Source organism: Malus domestica, chromosome 16, assembly GCF_042453785.1.
Source record: "Malus domestica chromosome 16, GDT2T_hap1".
In the NCBI taxonomy this organism is placed as follows: Eukaryota; Viridiplantae; Streptophyta; class Magnoliopsida; order Rosales; family Rosaceae; genus Malus; species Malus domestica.
In genome coordinates, this window is record NC_091676.1 from 9,247,365 (window position 1) to 9,273,089 (window position 25,725).

The following is a 25,725-nucleotide window of genomic DNA, read 5'->3' on the forward strand; positions in this document are numbered from 1 at the left end:
GTCGGATTTACGTTGTTCCAAGACCTCCAATTTTGTGCATCAACAAACGACATATATGAAAGCGACAATATCGAACCATGTTCCGTTGATTAAGTGAGAACATAGAACTGATTGGATAACTAAAGTTACAATCCAGGTCAAATTCCTTACCAAAGTGTGTTTTGGACCTATCGTTCCTAGACTGCCCAAGGTAACCCTATTGTGTTACAAATGGGAAAGGAAGAGTTATAAGATGAATGAAATAATGCGATATGATGCACGCCTTACGACGCAAGGTTTCTCTCAAAACGTCATGTGATTGATAGCAGCATTATGAAATGTGGTTAGTGTTTTCTATATGGGGATATAGATACGGAGATTTATATGTAAGTTCCCGAAGAATTACATGGACTGGTTCAAATAGTTCCAAAACCACGGAACACCCTCTTAACTTGTTTGAGGCGTTCACTTATAATCTGACAAATGTGGTATACCCGTCAAATTGATTATTTGATTAGTCAGGGATATGAATTATGCCATTGCCTGTTAAACTATGAAGTCTTACAGTTTATGTCATTGACACGAATCTCATTAAGACTCCGGAAGAGCTTCAGAAAACTACATCGCACCTGAAGATGGAATTTGAGATGAAGGATATTGGGAAAACTCGTTTATGCCTTGACCTGAAGTTGAAGCATTGTTCCGACAGTATTTTGGTCTACCAATCGAACTACACCTTGAATGTGTTACCTTTGAGTATACATATGATCATCCATACGTTATATGCAAATAAGACCCTTGAAGATGTTATGGAATCCGAAATTCCATATCTAAGTTCAACTTTGCGCTTTGTTGTACTTAACTCATTGTATTAAGACAGGACATCTCCTTCGCTGTTGATCTTGGTAAAGATGTAGCATTGCGCCTACACGCATCCACTGAATTGGTATTAAAGACGTACCCTGAAGGTACTACATGGGCAAATCCCAACATATCTTGAGTGAATCCAACCCCCTGATCCTCAAAATGATGTTTGTCTTGTTGTTATGCTGACGCAGGTTACTTATCAAACCCGCACGAGGCAAAATCCCCAAATGATTATGTATTTACTATTAGGGATATCGCAATATCTTGGAGGTCCATAATATGACCTTAGTTGCGAAATCTTCGAATCGTTCCAAAACTCACCTCACTTCACTACGCCACAAGTGAGACATGGTTAGGAGTTCTTGTTAAGCATATTCGAAGTACTTGTTATTTTTCATCCATCGTTGAGTCCTAACGACAATCTATGAAGATTATGTTGCATGTATCCACCCAACCAAACCATGATACATCAACAAAGTCAACACCAAGACATATTGCGTCTACATCTACATCAGCAAAGCATTAGGAGATTGAAGTCATGCAAACCGATCCCAAACAACCTTGTCGACCTCTACACGACGTCACTGCCGAAGTCAACCTTCCAGAAGCTTGTCCGAGGAATTGGTATGCCTAACTATCATATGCAAATGCTTGTAGTTCTCATTTGAAAGTTATGTCAAACTCATGGAGAGTATCCAGAAGTATACTCACTTGATCTTAATGTACTCTTTTTCCCTACGATTAGGAGCATTTTTTCCCACTGGGTTTTTGCTACCTAACTAGGTTTTAACGAGGCACCTATCCTGGGCCGATCATACCCTTGTGAGCTCTTCTACTTGCGTCCAAAAGACGTATAATTTTGACTTAATGCAACTTCTCACTTTTCTCCTTAGTCTATGGGTTTTCTCCCACCTTGGGTTTTACCATATCGAGGTTTTGCGAGTTTTACCTTTTTATGCATTATTCCGTTGATATGAGACTCGCATTCGCTCATTGTGCCGACAACTTCATCAACTGTACTTACTTCATCACTGAAGACCTGATGCGCCATTTACTTGAGTATTTACACACTCAATGGGGGGTGTTGCAGTCCTAGTAGATTAGGAATGTGATTGTGTAAATCCTAGTAGATATGGGAATGTATCTTATATTCCTATTATGAGTAGATTACCTATTAAATGTTGTAATTCTAAAGGGAAAGGTTTTTACCTATCCCACTACTATAAATAATGGCACAATGGGGTGGAATAGAACACACCCACAATTACATCTCTCTTTCTCTATACTATTGCAGCACCTTCCCTCTCTCTCTGGCCTCTATAATTGTTCAGTAAATTATGCCTACAACACTTCTTATTTTCTCTCGGTAAATGGCGTTCTCTACCATTATAACATGTTTATTAATATGAGTTATATTTTGATTAGGCATATTTGTTAATTTGCTCCCTAAACTTGTATAGAGCTGTCTATTTTTTCCTTGAACTTCAATTTTAGCCAACTACCATCTTGAACTTTTATAATTAGCCAAATTCCCCCTTAAACTTTAATTTTAACCGATTACCCCCTAATAAATAGCCAGTTTCCCCCTAGTGTTAAATTTAAAATAAAATCATCAAAATTTTCATCCATCTTAATCACGAAAACAACACATAACAATTGTATGAGGACAAAAATAATAGAAAATTGGATGGATGAAAATTTGAATGAAAGTTCTTAAAATATAACGCCAAGGGGGAGTTGGCTACTTATAAAAGTTTAGGGCGTAATCAGTTAAAATTGAAGTTCAAGGGGGAAATTGGCTAATAATAAAATTTCAAGGCGGTAATCGGTTAAAATTAAAGTTTAGGTGAGAAATCGGCGGCTGCATACAAGTTCAGGGGAAAATCAACAAATACCTCTTTTGTTTATTGATTATTTATGTGTTTAATAATAATTATGTACGGAGGAATGCGAGCGATGAATTGCCTTTAAAGTTAGAGTTTTTCTCTTCAACAATCGAACTTCAAATTATCTTTTTTTTAGTGTAGAGTAGTATAGATTATCTCTTAAAATAAAATAAAAATGTATGGAGAACTCAAAGTAAGTGGAGACCATACAAAACAAAGAATTCAACTCCTGATTGGAAACTGAACTCTTTGAAAGATGTAGTACTTTAATTCTTAAAGAAACAAGCCATGGGAAATTATTATTTTTACCTATAAGTCCTCACATTTTTCTAAAATGCCAAGCTTGCACATTTACTCTAGGCAAACAACATATAAAGCATTTTGGTAATTAAATTGACTTAGAAAGTCAAGTAAGTTAGCTAGTAAACAACCTATATGAAATCAGTATGATTCTTGTTTTGATTCGAGATTTTTTGGTGAACAACCTTAATGGGAATATGGATTGAAATTTATCATCAATTATAATGACATGTGTTTACTAAATCGTAATTGGAATCAAAATAAGGAGTCAAATTCAGATTACAAAGTATTCATGTTTAACTGAATGTGCTCATAGAACTTTAAAAATGAGTGCTCAAAATTTTAAATGCTTACTGCGTCTCACTGTTGTCCTTATACAAAGCTATAAAAAAATTTACATTAATATTTATCGGCCACTTTTACGCTGTTTTACATACTCATATTACTTTTAAAGTATTGTTTGTCAAACAGTCATGCTTTATTTTACAATTGATAATTCTTATTGTAACTGTAGCAACTTTTTTAATACCCACAATAGTCTCAAATTGACTCTTTGTAAATAGCTTATATGAAATTTATATTAATCTTACTTTGATTCTATAAATATTTCAATAAGCATTTTGCAGGTTTATCTAATAATTTCAACACGATTCTGATTATGAATCTTTCTCATTTCAAGTTTTTCTTAATTCAATTTCTCTCATTCCGTTTACTAGCTTGTTTATAAATTAGTAAATGAGCACTTATTCCTTTTTATTTAGTTCCTCCAATTGCACTGGAGAATTGAGATCATACGAGACTTAATAAATTCAATTTAAATATTCTGCAAGTAAAAGAGTATATGGCTATGGAAGGCAGATGAAGAATATGTTGACGAACTTTTCTGGGCTCTGAATTTAATTAGTGGAAAACATCGTATAGGATGGGAAGGAAGGACTTCTCACTAAAGGGCGGAGACGCAGAGGGAAGCAATTTGTGCCGTGCTCAAAAACACCTGACAAACCTCCCTATACGCCATGCACTCTTTTCTCTCTCGATCTCAACAAATTTGAATTATCCATTCTCCTTTCACAATCACATGCAAGGACAGATGGGCTGACATTTAACACTCATTACACCACATGCACATGCAGACACAGATACAGACAACCAAAAAAATATTTAAACAGGAACCCTAGTAAGCTAAAATTATTGACTAAAAAAAAGAACCCTAAAATATTTAGTTTATAGAAAAACAGAGGAAAGAAAAGAAAGAAATCATGCATGGGAGAAATAGGAGCATTATGATGATGGCATTGATGATGCCATGATGACGACATTAAAGCCCACCCAGTTTTTTTTTCTCCCAATTTTTCAAGTCCAAATATATCCAAAGCATCCAACATTCCCAAACGATTAGTGGGGGATTGGGAGGGGAATTGAAAACGCAAAACAAAACCCACTTCTCTCAGTGGGAACAAGCACATTACAAAGCCATCATTATTTGGTCCCCCGCCTCCTACTTAGTACGGTATTTAATCTAATCCAATGGACTTTAATGCATGAAATGATCATCTCTCTCTCTCTCTGTCTCTCTGAAGTCAGAATTGAAGAGCATCCCATGCATGATTATTACGTATTCGTCGTGCTTTCTTTCATTTTTCTCCACCCTTCAAAAGGCAAAAGCGATGTTTTTCAGATATTTTTCGTATTGTTTTGCACAATGATGGTCCTGGTTCTTTCAGTGCTACAAGAAAGCTTAATGTACATTATTGGTTTCACATACAGATGAACTCCACATGTGGATACTGTCTATTGTTTTGCACAATTTAATAATGTGTTGCCGTGACGTGATTAAGATTTGAGCTCATAATAACAAAATTTTAGTCCGGCTTAATTGGGCAAAAATATGGATAACTCGTATAAGTTGACCAACATCAAAAAGAATAGGATAGCCCAATTGATAGAATTTGTAGTGACCAATACGACTTGTTCGGAAAAACTGTTAAAATAATTAAAACCGGTTTTAGAACTTCAACTTGTTTAGAAAAGTTAAATGTATTTTTTGGTTAAAAAAGAATCGAAGGATAAGGATTATGGTATTTTGGTATTTAATGTTCTGCGATTTTCTTGTAAGATAAGGATTTTTTTTTTTTTTTTTTGAATGGAAGTATGATATTCATTAAGCAAATCAGAAAACGTACAAATTGAGAATAGTGTGCATAATAGTCCTCGATAAGGATAAGGATTAGGGTTTCTTTCCCACATTTTTATTAGGGTTTAAGATTGATGTGTTTGTTCAAAAACAAAAAAAGATTGCTGTGCTGGATGTTTCAGGATTAGTTATTTTATAAAGACACCTCTTATAACTTCGTAGGAATTAAGATTGGAAGTTTTTTTTGGGACAAATGATAGATTTGTTAGATTAGATATTAGATTAGGGAGTCAATGGAGTTCGAACCCACGCAGTGATGCAAGGGCAACACTCCTCTCTGCCTAAGTGGTAGAGGGCTATTTGTGAATTAAGATTCAAAGTTTGCAAATCCTTTTCCTCTTTTTCTTGTCTTTTGCTTTGTTTAACACTTTAATTTCCCGCAAGCACTTGAACTTTCCTTAAAAATTTCAGTGTGCTTGTAATAAAAGCGTTTACTAAAATTGCTTATAAGCATAGATGCTTTTACGGATTCGAATGTTCAATTAAGTAATAAACGAGAGCATTAGGTGATCAAGGATTCGAATTGAAATATATATAGCAAGTTGAACAATATGTCATTTTATCTTGCAATTTATATATTTCAATACAAATATGTGTTATTTTTAAGTATAAGTAAACATTTATTTGTATGTTATGTAATAAATTTAATTAGAATTAAAAAAACCGCCTAGATGGCTAAATCCATGTCCACCGTCAACACGTAACACCTTTTAGAACTTTAGCACGTAACACCTTTTAGAACCTTGACTGCTCCCCATCCTTTTATATAGCTACTTGCCCTTCTCTCTACAGTCTATATCTTGCCCGTGTGCATGGCACGACAACCACGTTTTCATTTGTACAAGAATAAACAACGAGTTAGGGTTACAATTATAAAATTACAACAACATTGCATCACCATTGGGGGAAAGGAAAACATCAAACAGTTAAAATGGATCTCGAGGATGTAACTGATAGTTTCTTTAATCTTATATTTGATTTCAAACATGAGACAAAAATATCTTCAATGTACTGGAGGCATAAAACTCATAACTTTGGCCATGAACTCTGGCTCGAGTGTCGATTTCAATTTATTATTAATATGTCTATGCATAGTTGAATATCAGAGTGTGAGACGAAATAAGATTACAAAATAATAAGAATATTATTAAACTAACAAGAATACCGAAACGGCTGCAAAACTCCAAGAGACTACATTGTGAATGACTTATTCTTAAATGAATAACAAACATGCTATTCTTAAATGAATAACAAACATGCTATTTATAATAAACTAACCCTAACCCTAAAAGGTAAGAAACCGAAACCCTAATGCTAACGGGCTAAGCCTTGAAAACCAAACATTAAAGTAAACTTAATTAATACTAATATTTTCCAACATGCATGATGCCCCTTTCAATTTGACTTCAATGTAGAACTTATACCAGTATTTGAGTTTTCACTCCAATCATCTCCAATGTAGATACAAATTTTCAAGCTCAAAATATGAGTTTTGGCTCTAATGTTTTCTTCTCAAATGAAAAATCTCAAATCTCAAAATATAAGTATGGGGTGTGCTATCCACACACCTCATTTTACTTTTCACACACCCTTGATAATTTCCGTCCGTTGATCTTCTTCAATTCATCCGATCTGACGGCCGTAAATTAAAAAGGTGTGCGAGAAGTAAAATGAGGTGTGTGGATATCACACCCCTATAAGTATTTGCATTAAAGGAGAAAACTAAAAAACTCAGAACCACACCCTTTTAGACTCAAATATTAAGTCTTGCATTAAAGATGCGCTAACACCAAGCAAAGTTTCAGGCAAATGTATCATTTGATTAATTATGCATGAATCAGTTAAAGGATAACCTAATGATCCGTGTTTGATAAACATTTCGGTTTTAAGTTTTACGTTTTAAATTTGTTTATTAGAATAGAGGAAAATACAAGGGAGTTGATTGTTGGTGGGAATACAGGGAAAGAAACGTACGTGAAAGATTACGCAATATGAACACTTAAGAACCAAAAAAACTTCAAAATAGGTTTTTTGTCATTCTAGTTTTTCTTTCTACATTCCCCTTCATTTTTAATCCACCCTTTTTCCACTCTTCATCCACCATTCTTTATTCTTCATTCTCTATCAAAACAAAAAACTAAAAATTATAAATTACAAATAAATTGGTGATCAAACAACCTTAATTACTCCCCCCACAGTTACAATTATTCCATATGAACTTTGTTTGGTCTTTTATTTATTGGTGGGGTCGTTGATTATTTGGGTAGATACAGTCTTCATGAAGATTGATATGCAAGGATGGGTATAGAATAGTCTCATCAGCTATAGTACTGGTAGTGCGCCATGAGCCATATCCATAAATAATGATGAAAATATATGTAGGGCGCTGGCGCTCAATTTAATTTAATTTCCATGTTACTATTCACTTTAATAAAAAAACTCATAGTACTATTCATTTTAACGAAAAATCACATTTTTACATTATAAAATCAATCTTGGTACTATTCATTTTACCCTTTATTTTGTCATTATCGTTAAAACTCAAAATTTTCAAACAATTTTCATTAATTTTCCTTACAATTTATCTTCCAAGTGTTTGGAGAATTCGCTGATTGACGCGTCTTTAAAAAATCCCATTTGTTTCAAAATCAACTGAAATATATAGAAGATTTTCTTAGAGAGAGAGAGAGAGAGAGAGAAAGAGAGAGAGAGAGAGAGAGAGAGAGAGAGAGCGAGAGAGAGCGCATGTTTGATGGGCTGGTAAAGAAAATGAATTATAATTTATCTTCCAAGTGTTTGGAGAATTCGCTGATTGACGCGTCGTTAAAAAGTCCGCGTCTTTAAAAAGTCCCATTTGTTTCAAAATCAACTGAAATATATAGAAGATTTTCTTAGAGAGAGAGAGAGCGCGCGCATGTTTGATGGGCTGGTAAAGAAAATGAATGAGGATCCTCTTCGGATCCTCTTTGTGAGGATTCCGAAGATTCTTTAATCACATCCGTTCATCGTATATCGTATGGTCAAAAATTATTGTAAATTTTTTTATTTAAAATTAAAGAAAATCTAATGAAAATGGCTTGAAAACTTTGAGTTTTAATCAAAATGACAAAAATGTATTGTAAGTGAATAGTATCATGAGTGACTTTTTAGAGTAAAAATTTCATTTTCGTTAAAAAGTGAACAGTACCGGGAGCATTTTGTTAAAATTCCCTAAAATTAAATATAAACAGTATCTGATGAAAACTGACCGTAAGATATATGATGAACGGATATGATTAGAGGATCCCAAGAATCCTCACAAAGAGGATGTAGAGAGGATCCTCATTCAAAGAAAATGGTCAGCTTTTCAGAAGCGATCAGACATCCAAGAACCACCACCATATGTGTTTAAGGAAAATGCTAAGGAGATTTTTTAAAGTAGATATTTTTGTGAATTTTTTAGCACCTCATATTTTTTACACAATATTTGATAACGTTAGCAAAAAATTGTAATGTGACAAAGAATCTAACTTTGAGATAGTGTCTAATTAAAATGTCAGTGTTTTGAAGTTTAACTAATTAGAACTAAGCTGCTTCAAAAAAAAAAAAAATAGAACTAGGCATCCGCAAATAGGACAATAAATAAACAAGAGAAATGTTATGAAGACTCTTTAAAAAGTATGACTCTTAGCTCTCTGCCACTTCATGATTTTGGCACAATTTCTATGTCAATATTATAAAAATATTATACAAAAAATATGAAGTGACGTTGAATTTATAGAAAGTTTAAATTAAAAAAAAATCTATTTAGCATTTCTCAATAAACAAACCTAATTAGATGTGTTGAGACTTTGGGGAAGCAATTACATTTGACAAATCAGAGGCCGTACAAGAGAACCAGAGAGAGAGAGAGTGGGAAGCACATGGGTTGTGGAGGGAATACATAATTACATATTCTAAATTTGAGGTATTTGTTGATTTCTTTTTCGAAGTTGTAATGAGTTACTAGTTTTTTTTGTTAAATTTTAATTTTAACCGATTATCTTCTGAATTTTCATAATTAGTCAATTTTCTTATAACGTTAGATTTTAGAATTTTTCATTCAATTTATAATCCATCTTGGTAACATGGCAAATATTTAAGGGCAATAAAGTAGTTTTATTCCTTAACATAGAGATCAAAATTGCTATTTTCTTTTTTTTCTTGTCTTCTGCCACTTGACTCATTACATTTTTTTGTTTAAATTAGCCATGGGAATCCAATTAGTAGTTGCAAAATATTGACTCTTTGCCCAATTTATCAATACAAAATTACCTTTTGCTCTCATACAATTACCATGTATTATCCACGTGACTAAGATAGAAAAAGAATTGAATGAAAAATTCAAAATCTACAGTCCTGAGAGAAGTTGTCTATTTATAAAATTCAATGGAGATAATTAACAAAATTAATCTTCAAGAAAAAAAATTGACAGATCTACAGAGTTGAAGGTATATCGACAAATAAGTCTTTCGATTTCCTAGTTCCTACAAATTAAAGCCCACGTCGCTGTGTTTCGATTCTTGGGTTGCCGGGAAGCAAAACACCATCATATCTGCACGCCCAAGTCCCCAATGTTTGTTTATAGATAATTACCTCTTACCCCTTAAATATAAAACACAGTCCAATGTGCCCTGTGTATGTTAATTAGGCTTGTTCAGACCCAGACAGGTAATGTCATTATGCCCTGCCACTCCCCTCTTTTCCTCAATTTCAGCCATTTACTTAATTAATTAAGCTTTAGAAAGTACGTACCAACCAAAACTGCACCCTTAATGTTTGACTAAATTAAGCTGAGTATGCAGATAATTTTATGTGTGTGTAGAACGCTTTCCCACGCACTATATTTTCTAAGTGTAATTGTGACACCCCATTCCGGAATAAAATTTTATCGATGACATGAGATGACTATTCTGCCCTTGAACGTTAAATTGTGTTGTGTGTGGTATGTACTTAGATTTTTATCCTATCTAGGTTTCCTAAGCTTTTGGAACCAATTAAAATTTTGGAAATGTTTGGTGATTGTGTGTGTGTAGCTGAAATGTAGGCCACACACACACGTGCTGAACGTACACACCACACAAACACATAGACCTCTCTTTCCTCCCTCTTGATTTTCTTCTGTTCCCATCAACCTTGTATGGACGAACTCCAAACTTTCCCTTACAGGCACTGATCGAGGTTTTAAAGGTAACATTCAAACTCTTTACAAGCCTCGAAGTCGATTTATACCTTTATTTGGACTTAAAACCTTCAAAAACCTTAGTTTCTCACGAACTCCGATTTAGGTACTGTTCATGCATTAATTAATGTGAGATTTTTAGGAGTTTTTAAGGGCATAAGGAGCTTTGAATCATCCTCATGAAGCTCGGAGAAGAAAAACCAAATAATTTGGACGTCGGAAAATCGAGTTCGATGAGTTTTAAGTTTTCGCCGGATTATCGAGCTTTCTCCGGCGAGTTTCGTGGATTTCAAGCCTTGAATTTGGTAAGGATGTGTTCTTCTAGTTATAAGCTTTAAATTGAGACCAATTTCATGAATGTTGGTTAAGAAATGACTGAGATACAAGGTTTTAAAGTTTTTCCAGTTTCCGGCGATGGCGACGGTCGCCAGAGTTCGAAGGTAGGGGATAACGGAATATTCCTAACAGCGGTGGTTAGTTTAACGGTTTTTGTTACTTTTTAACGGAATATTCCTAACGGGGTTAAGGGATTCTGTTAGGGTTCCTGCGCATGGCCGTGTGTAGGGCCATGCCCTTGCCGATGCGTGAGGGCTCCAAAAATTATTTTAAAATTTTGGATGTGTTCGTGGAGTTGTGTAGGTCATGATGGTATATTTATATACCTCATTTGAGCATTGTATGAGAAGTTATTAGTTAGTATTGGTTATGTGCTTTAAATTAACGTTTTTATAGTTGTTTCGCATATAGGGGAGACTTATCCCGAGGACAAGCGCAGTCAAGGACGACTCGGGGGCTACGACCCTTCGACATACCAGTGAGTGGGCTTTTGGTTTAAGTATATATTTATATACTCAATATTTTCCCAGAAAATGCGTTAAAATGAAAGTATGCTTTGAAATGCCATGCATATAAATTTATATTCAGAATATGAAATAGTTTATGATGCATAATATATAATTGTAGTGTTGTGGATGCTCAGGTAAGCCCAGGTGAGTTTATGAATTGTGAATGTCAATAACGGTTGTGATTAATTGAGAAATATTGAGCTCATAAACTTGCACCCCAAGTGATTGTGATTTAACCAGATATATGGTATAGGCCTATTTATGATGTCACCTCTCGCACCTTATGCTCTCATTGGATCCAATTTAGGTGCACAATCTTGTCGTGCAAACCATTATAGGTGGTTCCGACTCGTAGGTGACTAGCGATTTATCGTACAGCTATCATGAGAGCGTAGCATTAAGCATAACTATATTACACCCAGTCTTGTCGTACAGACTCTTCCAGTGGTTCCGACTCGTGTGCAGTGTAGTGCCGTATAGGTCACTTGTAGTGACTCCGGCTAGATTGACTAATGAGCTATGAATTCAGCCGTACAAACTTCTGCAGGAGTTCCGGCTAATATGTTATTTTTCATGAATTCATTTTCACCTGAGTTACTTATTCTGTTATTTTGAGATATTTGGCATGGCATACTTATGAATATCGTTTTCTGAGCATGGTTTGAGATATGTATATATTTATTCTATATTCTGGGAAATTATACATGTTTTACGGCGAGGGGTTAGAGCATTTTGATAATGAAATGATTTTGAAAAGCTTTGTTTTTGCTCACTCACACTTTCTGTTTTGCGCCCCTCCAGGTTTTAGGTAGACTTGCTGTGGTGGCATTTGAGGATTCGGCGGTTATGACAAAATATAATATCCGTAGGACCTCTTATGGTACTATATAACTAGTACTTGTCATATTGGACTGCACCTAGACTTTCTACGCTCTGATTAGGTGTATTTACACTTGTATCTCATTCCCAGCACTTTCTGCTTATTAGAGCACATTAGTTAGCTTTTGGTTTTTATTTATTCGTATATTTCTTATCCTTATTGCTTTCACACTGTGCACATGGCTACGTTACCATCACGTGACGGCCAACATGCCTAGATCTTGGTCGGGGTGTGTCAATAATAACATGGATAGACGATAGAATTGATACATTTAATTGAAAATGTACATTAACAAATTTACAATATAAGTGGAATTATAACCGTAAATGGTGTTTTGCGTACACCGAAAGTCCATAAGCTAAGTCTAGAGCTAGTAACGATGAATTACTATAATATTTATAGGGATTACTCTTTAAATAATTGGAAATATATGTGAGAATGTGAGGTAAAAGAGTCTTATATTGGTGAAAAGAGAAACCTTGCAAAAGCTTATAAGAGGTTGGCTACGCTTCATATTAACAATTAGTTTTATGGTGAAACCTCAACTTTATTCATGGTATCAGAACAAGTTGACTCACGTGTGAAGCGCAACAGCCATACATGCTCCATGTCACTCCGTTCGTATTGTCCACGTGTTATACTTGAATGTTTGACACACGTGAGGGGGCGTGTGAGAATGTGAGGTAAAGGAGTGTCACATTGGTAAGGAGAAACCTTGCAAAAGTTTATAAGAGATTAAGCTACATCTTATATTATCAATTAATTTTATGATGAAACTTCAATTTTCATTGATATATACAGACTATCGAGAAGCAAAACCTTGATCGGTAGAACTGGATAGGGCCGGTGGTGTCACTTTATTAACATTCCCCAGTACATATTGATGGATCATCGATCAGAATATTGTGATGACCGAGTTGATGGATATTTTTCAGAATTAATGATTCGCAAAAGCATAATATGTCTTATGTATGGATTATGATATAGTACCACATTGAAAAGCAAATATATAATAGATGGAGCCTAATGCAGTAGTGATGGCTTTAGCACATAAATCCACTACTGCCATGTATGCCTAGAAAGGGATCTTTTAGAGATATCTCAAAAGGAGAGAGCCGTTATGTCATTTGTAGCTTTGGAACATAATGGCAATTCGTTCATGCACACACAACATATATGCAATTAGAGATGCACAAACATTAATTTAGCTTGTTACTTTTTACTTTTCCAATCGATAAAGTTACTTATACTTTACATGTAATTATTATTATCATGGGCTAAATGGAAGTTATCTCCAATTTGTGATAAATAAGAAGTAGAAATATTATTGTAACTTCCATGATCATGATATATTTTAACTTAAATATATAATAGTTTTTCACTTAGAATAAGGATTTAGTGGTATTTCTTTTCAGTTATTAGTGTGAGAATTTAAATTTGATTTTTGTACATGACGAATATGATACAAAATTATTATAATTAGTTCATATTAATCTCAAGCTCAAATTCCCTGCCTGTTAAAATAAATATACATTATTATTAGATATAATATATACATAGTGAATGTTGCAAAACTTAGTATAACGAAGTATGTTACCTATCTTTTGTGCAGATATATGTTGCACAGGAATCTTGATATTTCCTACACTACTAATTTATTAGAAAACAGGTGGAATGTATATTTCTTCTTAATAAAGTAAGAAAAAAAAAAGAAAAAAAAAGGAACAGTTCGACTTCTAGCTCCTTCACATATATAGAATATATAGAAGAACAATATGTACTATATAATATACCTGACTGACCACCATCTCTTCTCTCTCTTTTTTCTATTCACCTCTCTCTCTCTCTCTCTCTCTCTCTCTCTCTCTCTCTCTCTCTCTGTGCAACTGTTTCATATGTCCGCAAGCTTCCAAAGAACTAGAATTAATGGAAAGTGAGATTTGCAAGGTTTATTCTCTTCTAGGATGAAACAGCAGCAAACACAAACCCACATGGTCAGCTGCAGAACGTTCATGGGTGCCCCTCTCACAATCACTACTTCAAAACATTCCCATGGCACGTAAACACCAGATTCAAGAATCATTTTCTTTATTATTCATATTCCATGGCTCAAGTTTTTGAGACTACCAAGCAATATTCCTGCAATCTCAAGAACAATCCAAACTTCTATTATTTGGGGTCGGTCAATAGTCCGAACTGACCATGGTTCCTGCTGCTGCTCATCATCAAAACATATCCAACCAACAACAACACAATCTCTACGGCGTTTATGGTGGTTGTGGTGCCAATTACACGGCGGAGATCAGCAGTTTCGGTCTTATGAGTACTAGTCAAGTTGTAGAAGAAGGTTATGAGTATAACTATTATTGCAATAATATTGTTACTGAATCTGATCATCATCATCTAGCGGGAATTGATCCAATGGCCGAGGATGAGTCGAGAACTAACAGCGTAAACGAAGCGGGTTCGAGTTCTAGAGATGCTCCGGAAGATAACGAAACATGGCTCCAATTGACTATAGGCGGCGGCTCCAACAACAACCAACCTGCGACCGGGGAACATCCAACCCTCAGAAGCTTACCAAGTAGTACTACTCCTTCTGGTCCCGGATTGGTTGAACTTGATCTTGATCTGTTACCACCAGGCCATGATCACGGTGGTTTTTCGTCATTACGGCAAGTGAGGTCCATGCCACATATGCCTCCAATGTTTCATGTTCCTCAACATGAAAATATTCTCCGTGCTCCTCCTTCGAATCTGTCTTTCAGGCCTCCGTTTAATTCGAATTTTTCTTCGAGTAACGCTACGTCTTTATATTTCCAGCAACCGGGGCCAGGAATGAGTAGCTCCTCGTCCGGTTTATTTCCTCACCAGGAGGTTAACTGGGCATTTAGGCCAGCAATCCCTTATAATAATATAGGGATGATGGCTTCTACTTCTTTATCTTCTTCTGCTTCTTCTTTTATAGAACTGGGTTCATCCTATTTTGCACGCCCATTCCATCGTCCTCTTCGTGAATTTAATGTCACCGGGCCAAGCTTAGATTTCAGAGTTGTTGATGCTCCGAGAAGGCCCCAATCCGGCATTTGGTTTACGCTCCAAGCATCCCAAAATCAGTAAGTACTATTGCATAAAACTCCCCCTGAGTAGTTGTATCTTTCGTTTTTGGATTTAGAAAACTTCCCCTCCTGCAGTCGAGGTTTGTTTAAAAAAAAAAAGGTTTACCAGTATTGGTCTTCTTCCCTTTTTGTTTCTTTGTTAATCAATTTGGGAAATATTGATGATGAAACAGCGTTTTTAATTAATCGGTTTGTCAATGCAGAGCAAAAGAACCTTTCTTGCCCCAGATACCCAAAAGCTACCTAAGAATCAAGTAACATCTTCTATCCCTCCATTTCCTACCAGTTCTTTTTTCATTTTCTCATCTTCAATTAATTACTATTGTTTGTACCATACTTCTTTCCTTTTGTCGATTTTTATTAATTTCTTGTGTGTGGAAATTCAGGGATGGAAAAATGACAGTTCGGTTGATAAAGAAGTATCTGGTTAATAAGCTGAGACTGGAAAGCGAATCAGAGGTATGTATATTACCATAAACACTTCAATATAAATTGAATCGAAAAGTATTAAATTACAAAAAATTATAGTGGATTTTTGTTAGTACCTTTCAGTAATGTTGCTTACTAACTTAACTAACACCATGAGGAAGAAAACATGATGACAAACATTAATAAATAACATATATACAGAAAATTGACCTTTTGTTTTTGTCCAGTAACTAGGTATGAGCACATGGTTGGTGTTAGAGAGATGATAGAAACAGCAGAACTAAAATGGGGTTCTATAGTGCTATTTGCTTCTTAAGCTAATAAAACCATATTTAGGTGGTGAGTGTATTTAGGTCTTAGCTTTTTTTGTATTAAAGGGAAATACTAATGTCTCTCTAAACTGGGTCATCTGCTTGTGTTTATTAGTTAGTTACGGAGTGTTTAATTTGGTGATGGAAATTAAGTAAGAGTAGAGTTCAATGGTAGATGTTATCTAGATTATAGCATACTTACTGGCCAAGAGGTACTTTACCTACCCCTGCTTTGCTCAAACCTCAAAATTAATGGTAGAGAGAAATGAATGGCCTTTCGTCTTTGGATAAAGGGGTTTCCTCTTTCATATCTAAAAATAAATGAAAGTAACATTTCATTGAAATGGCAATATATATCTGCATATATGGATAGCAGAATAAAGCACGAACAATATTAAAAAAACATAAAGAAAAACCATATATACCAAAGACAGAAACACGTAAAGTAAAAAAGAAACAACGGATTGGCAAAAAAGAAGAGCAAGCTCTTTCTTATCAAGACACTAAATCGGACGATGATTGAACCTGCAGTGAAGCTGTACGCTTAAACGCTATATCAGAAATGGGGTTTAGCTGTTACTTGAGCACTAGCTTATAAACTTGCTGCAAATTAAAACCAGGGCTTCCCCCCATATTACAATTACTGTGTACGTATACATATTGCATAAACATTCACTTGGAATTTTTTCACTTCAAATAGATGGAATGAGTATCGTGCCCTGGATTGATATGTTTGATTTACTTTTTGAATAGATTAAATATACTGAAATTTAATCACCACAATTTGTAAACAAATCTATCGTATTATCAAAATTTCACAGTAAATTTATATTTAAATATCTAATACTGATAGTCTTAAAATAAGATGTAGTATTTGAACACTTTTGAACCTATATATATGCCAGTACCCTTCACTATTTGTTCCCTATTAGCGACTCCCTCTATTTTTTTCCGTATTAAAAAAGTATTAATGTTTTTATTAAGAAACCATGACAGGTTTTAAACTGGTATAGAAAAGTATGCAAAAAGCATTACATAGGTGAATGAGATGCTGAAGTTAAAATTTCTTCTTTATCTCAAAAATAGGTGTATACAATTCATGTTATAACGTACCAATGTAAGCAGACTTTAAGCTTTGCACAAGTGAAGTCATGGTTTTTAACGTACGTACGTGAACAAATTAATTGTACCTTAACTGATTAACATACTGCATCCGGACTATTAACTACCTAGGTTTCTTAAAATTATAAAATTCTTTATGCAATGAGTAAAGTTTAATTTAGTTCATTGATCATGGATCGTAGGACAAAAATCTTGACCAAAAAGAAAGTTAATGATGGAATTTTAATTAACAGCTTAATGAGTAAAACATAAATTAAAGATAAATAAAATGAAACCTCAGTAGTATTCAATACTATACTAAATGTTGCGTGAAGGCCTAAATGATCCTAAGTCAGCTGTTATTTATGTTATTTAAAATTGAGGCAGAATGCCAAAAAAAATATTTAAAAAAATCGAGGATAATGCATGCATGTAGATATGTTTATGAGATATTTAAATTCCATGCATGCAAGTTTAAGCTATATGCAATACTTTTAATTTATAACAAATGGATCGTTGAATACAACCTTTTTGCTGAATTATTTTTGCTTCCTCAGTAAGTATGTATATTCAAATTAAAATAATTGAGTGGATAATTCGGTGAATCAATAAAAAGTAGTGGCTTGGAAGAATAAAAACTGGTTTGTAAGTAATATATGTCAACAGCATAAAATTAATAAATAAAAATAAATTATAAACTTATACAGGGGTGCTAGTTTGCTTTTAGGTATACAAGAAGATTGTGGGAATGGAAAATGGAAGTGTTGACGGGCCTAGCAAAAATGGTTTAAGTTATCACCCATATATGATCGTACATTAGGTGTTTAAGTCTAGATTTTAAACCGAAAATGTATGAATATATATAATAATGTGGTAATAATTTCCATTGAGCAGCATTCCTCTTTAAAAGCTGCTATATATAAGTAGCCTTCAGGAGAGATATCCCCATTAATTTATTGTAGGCTATTTTGCGAGGTCCACTAATCATTGTTTACAACTTATAAGTTTATAACAATCGAGTAATCTATTATTTAAGCCTCTATTTATAGATCATATTTGCCAAAAATTAATTCAACTCGAAACCGTTTACCCTTTTTTTTCATTATGAATCTCACTATTTCCTTGGTTAATATATTTGGTTGCAATCATCCGTTACAATTAGGTGTCTCGACCATTTTAAATTTAGCTAATATTTTGTAAGAATGATCTAACATTTAAAAATTCATTAAAATTATATGTAAGGTTCAAGTTATTAAGATACATTATGTAGTAGGTCCATCAACACTTCCTATTTTTTTCAAAAAAAATCAATAATAAAATAAATATATATAATAAACTAACTCAGTTCAATTCAAAGGTACGTATACCATATGTACTTAATTACTATACTTTCGTATGTCACAACAAAGTATCAAGAAGAAAATAACAAGAAACTACTACGTAATTTACACTAAAACCCTAGTGTATTGAATCTCTTCATTGAGGATACAAAACGAAATCAAAACTGAAGGAATATAAATTTAATAACGAAAACCACGTAGTGGTGTAGTTGAATTTGTCTTCTCTTGACCTAAATTATATATCATATGCATCTTTAGATAATAAAAAAAACTATAATTTTACGCATATGATATCTAGTTACCCAATTAATTAGTTTTTTCGTAATAAAAAAAATAGATAGGGATGTATATGTGTGTGTGTGTGTGTGTGTGTGTGTGTGTACTGATCAAGCTGTTTGACGTACTCTACATGCCAATTTTCATATAAATAAGTACGAAAAGCTTTGAAATGTTGAGCAATTTATCATATAAATTTTTTGAAATTATTAATTTGTCATCTTACTTTAATTCTGTTAAAGTTTTTCATCAAAAAAATGATTTTTTGAACTTTTGACCTCATTTGTCACAAGTTTATTTATTTAGTTATTATTTTTATACAAAGATATATGTACACTAGGGATGGGCGATAAATTAATTTTTAACTTTTGATTTTTTTTTTTTTACAAGTTCGGTACTTATCTTTTGCCTTTTGGTCCGAAAGAAATATTTCATGTTCGTTTTATAAACTTATGGTGGAAAACTAAAAAAGTACTTTAGGCTCACTTATGGAATTTAACTAATTATAAGTGTTGATAATTCAACGTAGTCAATCATGTTCATAAAAAAATAAAAAAGAAGAGTTAAAATGTTTGAAATAACCGTGAAATGTCCAAAATAATATTGAAGGGGATCGGAGTAGGAAGTTGAATATTCGAAATAACCTTGAAAATAAGATATGTGCTTGCATATGGCTTATTTTGGATAGAAAGCATAACGAAATTAGGGTAAGATGATAAATTAATAATTTTCGATACTTGATATGACAAATCGCTTATAAACTAAAAATTGGGTATAAACTTATATATGACGTTTCAAAAAATTTCTCTAAACAAGTTTTGCCATTTAAGTTCGATCCAATTTTTTGTCAAAATATATACAAGTTAGGGGAAAATTAGTTGTTGACTCCACATCTTTAACAGTTTTAAGTTAAACTAAAATATAAAATAGTTGAAAGAATGATAAATCAACAAAACGTTATCTTTACTAGTCAAATGTTTTACTATGCTTTTGATACATTTCTTCGTTTAGTTCTTTGTACTACATGCCCCCATGTTAGGTGATAAGATGGAGACAGTATCTTATAACATTAATCAATCTTCACAAAACAGCTAATTAAGCTGTATGCAACAACCAACAATCAAACTCTGCAGATAGTGATTTCATGCACCCATATATTAAGTACCCCTCAACTACATTTGAGATTGTCATCCACATTCTATACCATATTAATAAAATATGGTAATTATTTAGGATGTGTGACACACTAAACATTCTCCTTGTTTTTATTTTATGAATAATCCTTGCATTCCTCCTTGAAGAGATGATCTGATTTCCCCATGCAAATAATGATGTTCACTATACAAATTTTATAATCAAAACCCTTTAATTTCTTAATCTTTATTTGATGATCATTCCTACAAAAAATTATTTGAATCGAAGATCATTTAGTTATTCAAATATCTATAACAAATCAATGGTGTAGGTTCAAGCAACATATTCATGATGAACCATTCCTTTATTTGATATGTTTGGATGATTAAATAATTTCCGATTTGAATGATTTTTTTTATAGGAATGATCTTCAAATGACAATTAAGAAAAAGAACGATTATGATTGTTGAGTTTATATGCTCAAGATACATTATTCGCAATTAAGATATAGAGGTTTTTTAACTTTAATCCTTCAAGAAGATTGAAATTTAAAATAAACCTGGTGTTAGATTACATATTGATTATAAACCATTGATGTGTCCTTAATTCAAAATAATTAATGTGCATTTTATTTAATGTCTCCCATTAAATATTTAAATTTATTAACGTACCAATTTTAATTTATTTTTTGACCAAAAAAGAGTTTTTTAATTTATTAATTTTATGTAACATTCTTCAAACTTGAAAGACTCAATTAATGTACCTAAATGTTAGTACTAAAATGTATTATATTGAACTAATGTATTTAAATGTTAATATCAAAATGTATGTACTGAAATATATGCACCGATATGTATTATATTAAATTAATGTACCTAAATGTGTGTACCGAAATATACGCACCAAAATGTTAGTACCAAAATGTATTATATTAAATTAATGTACCCAAATATTTGTATCGAAATGTATGTACCAAAATGTATGTACCGAAATGTATGCACCAAAATGTATTATAATTAATTTAATGTACCTAAAAGAAGAAGACAAAGTTGTACATCGAAATATATTTTATAACAAAAATTAGTTTATCTAAATGTTTACAACAAAATATATTACGATAAATGAAATAAAAATTATAATTATAATGAAATAAAATTAATACATTAAAAATTAGGAATAAAAAGAGAAATAATTAAAAATCAAAGTATAATTAATAAATAAGGTTATTAATGTATTAAGGGACTAAAATTAGATTTTGATCTTACTCATAGTTTTAATCTGAAAGTCATCTTTTCTCTAAGGATTAAAATGAAGTTTTCTACAAGATATGTGCATCCCCTAATGGGCATGCAAATATTATCCTTATTTTATTATTAGTTCTCGTACTTTGTCATATATATGTCAATCATACATCATTGAATTGACAATTTCTTTGTCCATTAGGATATATCCACCGCCCAGGGAAGTGTGAATACCTTGCTTCATAATTTTACTAGGGAAAAAATAAATTAAATTACAAGCCGTCCGGAAAGCCAACTCGAACCCTTCACACCTGGCATACAACTAAATACACAATGATTAGGCTAATAATAAGTACTTGTGAAAGATGAGCTCTAACTTATTACATAAAAATAATCTTATAGTCTTCATGTACAATAAATACATACTCTCGCGTTAACTTAAGATTCTTTCTCTCTGTAGATGATATGATTCTCAGATGATCAACATATGATCTGTTGGGTTCTTTGGTTTGCTCTCACACTAGATGGCTAGCTAGGCATGCACCATACATATCTAATATATTTTGTGATGATTAGCCACAATCCATGAGAAGCATGATAAATTATATTTTATGGACATGAATAACATCTAGTGCAATAATCAATGGTGGGATGTCTTCCAACCTTTTCCTTTTTGTAATTCCTTCCTTGACTTTAAGCTCTTGCAATCAAACATGTTCGATCATCTTGGATTATCGTGGCCAGTTGACACTTAATACCATACAAAAAAGTGTTGATAATAACACATATCGGTCGGTCCAAATTATATTTTAGGGTTTCAAAAATCAAACCAGGACCCTGTCATTCTCAAAACCTATTGCATGCGCTCTCTCTCTCTCTCTCTCTCTCGTCACGCTTTCGTTCCTTTGAACTCATCTTTCATCTTTTCCATTCGACAGCTAATATTGTAGGGCCTTCTAATTTGCATTGTTTGTTCTTAAAAAGGCCCATCAGAACCTTAAGTGCTGCACTTTGATGCATGGAATTTAAAAGATACCCCATCATCATCCTAAACCAAACCGAAGCTTGAATATATAGACACAAAATTTATATATATATATATATACACACACACACATATGAAGCATAAGAGTTAGTAAATATGCAACAGAACGATTCCAATCAAGTTATTCATAAAAGAACAAAAATAAAATCAACGAGAGACAGATAAGAACCATAAACTTTAATGAATACTTTACAGTTTGTGAATGCGATGCATGCACAATAAACAAATACAAGGATATTCCCTGTTAGCTGATATAAGAACGACACTTTAAAAACTTCGTTTTGCCAGAATTTAAGCAGTGTATTAGAGATTATATTATTAGTTAAACACGTCTATCTTATTAGCCAAAGAAGATCATACGGCGGAAGCTGCTTCATGAAGGAATATTGACCTTTCATATTAGGGTTTTCAGAAGCAACGTGAAAGAGACGTGCATGAAGATGAAATTGGATAGGAAAGTTGGAATAGTTCGGCTTTGGGCCCCTTTAAAAATAAAAAAGATAGGCAGTGCCTATTTGTCGCCGTGCTTTTTGGATCCATTACGTGGTTTTTTGGATATATTTTTAATCATTATATTTTATATGATGTATCTTATTTGTATAATATTAAAGTCCAAAGCGTCATGATTTTGGCTTACCAGCAAAGTCTGAGTAGGTCCTCTAATCATTAAATCCGGGAAGTTTAAGATCGTGGGATGGCGGGCAACACCTCATACTGCCCGTAATACTATTGGTTTTCCACATATAACTATTTTTCCTTTATATTTTTTGGAATATAAGATATATCGACGGGGACCGTGGGTGTGGGTTGTGACGAATCTGTTGGAGTAGCGATAAAAGTTGAGATAGATTTATGGGTAAAGTAGACGCTACAAAGATTTATATGGAGCATAGCATGGAAAAGACGTAAGCTTATGACAAAGCATGACTTCAACACTGCATAATATTCAGTTATTTTGTTTTATTTTTATATGTTTAATAGATAACTCATATATTTTTTCGATCATAAAACATAAACATAATTGTAAGTGAAATATATTTAGTATGTTAGTTTGCGCGATGTGATGCTCCAATAGTATATTTTTGAATACTTAGTTTATACTCAGTTTTTAAATGTCAGATACAACTTGCCACTCAGTTACTACGGCTAGTAGTATTCCTCTTCACCTGTAAGTGAGAGGTTTTAGGTTCAATTCTCACTAAAGTAGAATTTGAATCACATTATTGTTAGCACATTGTGAGGTAAGCATGCTCCTCCCCTTAGTGTAGTTAATATTGTTTGTTAAAAATAAAATTGTCAAATACAACCAATAGAAACGTGTATAACTATCAAAAATTTCTTATTAGCTATCTTCATTTCTATATTAATTTTTTTTACGTTTATCTTATAACATGATAAGATAGATAAATAAATCCAAAATATATACAATCAGTTACAAAGTAAGTCTTTCGTGTGTTGTGTGACTGAGGAGTATTGCACCCAATTTTTAGAGTTCATTATATATACTCGATTAACATCTGCATGGCTATCAATTACACTTGGCTAAAGAAAAGAAAAAAAGCGTTGCACCATAATGTTGTTCTTGCATGCACAATAATTATAGTTGCACGTATAATATGATTGCACCTACGAACTTCACTTTTTCATGCATGTGAAATCCCCATCGTTACTAATCATTTGTTTTGTTTCTTCTTTACTTGTTTGTTTCTGTTAATTATCATTATTAATTCATGTAATTAGTTCATTATTAATAATTCATTTACGTATATGCGAACGTGTGTACATGTATTTATGTGGGTTTATATATATGATTGGGATTGATATGAACATTAACAGGTAGAGATAACAATTAGAGGACAGGAGCTTCTACCTTTCTTGACGTTGCAGCATGTAAGAGATAACATCTGGAGTCGAAGGGACGCACTCACTTTGCTTCCAGACTCCTCAACCACTGATCATGTCATGGTACTGCACTATGCTAGGACGACGACAATTACGACGACGACTACAACTGCTTGATTAAAGTTAAATTATCTCCTTGATTGAGAGTTTTTCCTCATAATTTGATCGATCGATCGGGTCCCATGTTGTTGTATCATTGTTTATTCAATTATGCAAAACCCTCGGCCCTCTCCTCTTTTTCGCCATTCTTTTACTCTCTTTTTTTTCTTTTTCTTGCCACTTTTCTTCTAATTGATGGAGAAAATTTACTTAGAAGGGAAATACCCCCAAAATCAATGTGTATTATGGTTTTTGGGGTTAATAACATTAATTAACCCAAGTGTATCTCAAAGCTACATCGGGATTATTGATATTTATTTTTATTATTTATGTTAACTAGTACAAGCTCTAGAGTGACTATTGACTATTTTGTTTTTAAGGTTTAGTTTTCATTTTTCGTGTCATAGAAAAAGGAATAGTATGTTCGAAAAAAAATGAGAAACGAAGATTAATGAAGGAACTTGAAGAGTGCTGGAATAAATGTGGAAGGAATGTACATGGACTATGATGTAGGAAAAGATATGGGTCAATTCTGGCGAAGAAAGATAAAGAAAATAAAATGTTTTGAATTCTGTAAAAAAAAAAAAATGGTTAGGAGATATTGGATTGAAATGATATGTCGACAAAAAAGGCAGTAAGAAATATTATGATGTCATTATTGGGCATATAATATGTTGTTATAAAGAGAACCGCGAGCAAGACAAGACTCATAGTTATACCATGTGACCATCGTGTTTAAGACCAGAACCGATGGTTTAGACTTCCAAATTAGTTTTTTAAAGTTTGTAAGAAAAATCAAACATTTTGTTTTATGTTCGATTTACTTATTTTACATTCCCTAAGACTCCCCTGAACTTCCCAAGAGTCGAGTTAAGTCTATTCAAGCCTTATGGCTACTATTGTAATCATCATTCATGAATAATAATAAAACATTTGAGACTTCTAAACTGGTGGATTTCAACTTTCGGATTCTTGGGTTTACGTTTGAATCCCATTTACTATGCTCGTACTACGTCAGACTAACACACAAAATGAAAACTACACACAATTAGTTCGGACCTGTTTACTATTGAACTGGGACCAAGATAAAAAAAAATTCTTCTATCAAGGAGGCCCTGCTCTTCCTTTATTGAAGTGTAAATGGTCTGATTTAAGATTTTCTAAGAATCAACTTAGTGAAAATTTTGCGGAAGGCATTCTACCCAATAAAGCGGATACTTCGGATCTTACTTGGATAAAGAACTCAAATGCGACAACGGTATGATAATACGATATGATGACAACACTAAGGTTGTTACCAGGTGATCCAGGAAGTTGCCTATTCTTTTTTTAGTGAATACATTTCTATGAAAAAAAATATCATTTAGAAGAAGTCTTCATTAATGATTTTCCAGCTGGCTTTTCTCTGTTTGTTGGATTTTTTATTATGTGTACAAGCTCGTAATGAGGGACGTGATCTTGCTTGTGAGGGTAATGAAATTACTTCAATCCTCTGCTCTACCAGATGAGCTATCCCAACCATTCACGACGCATCATCCTCATTTTATTTTAATATAGGACTTAATTGTTTATGTCCA

At 33.1% G+C, this 25,725-nt stretch overlaps 1 protein-coding gene across 1 annotated transcript; it reads left to right on the forward strand.

Annotated features, from left to right (window-relative positions):
- Window positions 1-13,944: 13,944 nt before the first annotated feature.
- Window positions 13,945-24,493, forward strand: LOC103433183 (protein LAX PANICLE 2). Its single transcript, XM_008371425.4, has 4 exons — window positions 13,945-15,267; window positions 15,474-15,524; window positions 15,657-15,729; window positions 23,984-24,493. Exons 1-4 carry the CDS (start codon window positions 14,354-14,356, stop codon window positions 24,164-24,166), a joined length of 1,221 nt encoding a protein of 406 aa, XP_008369647.1. The 5' UTR covers window positions 13,945-14,353; the 3' UTR covers window positions 24,167-24,493.
- The last annotated feature ends 1,232 nt before the right edge of the window (window positions 24,494-25,725 follow it).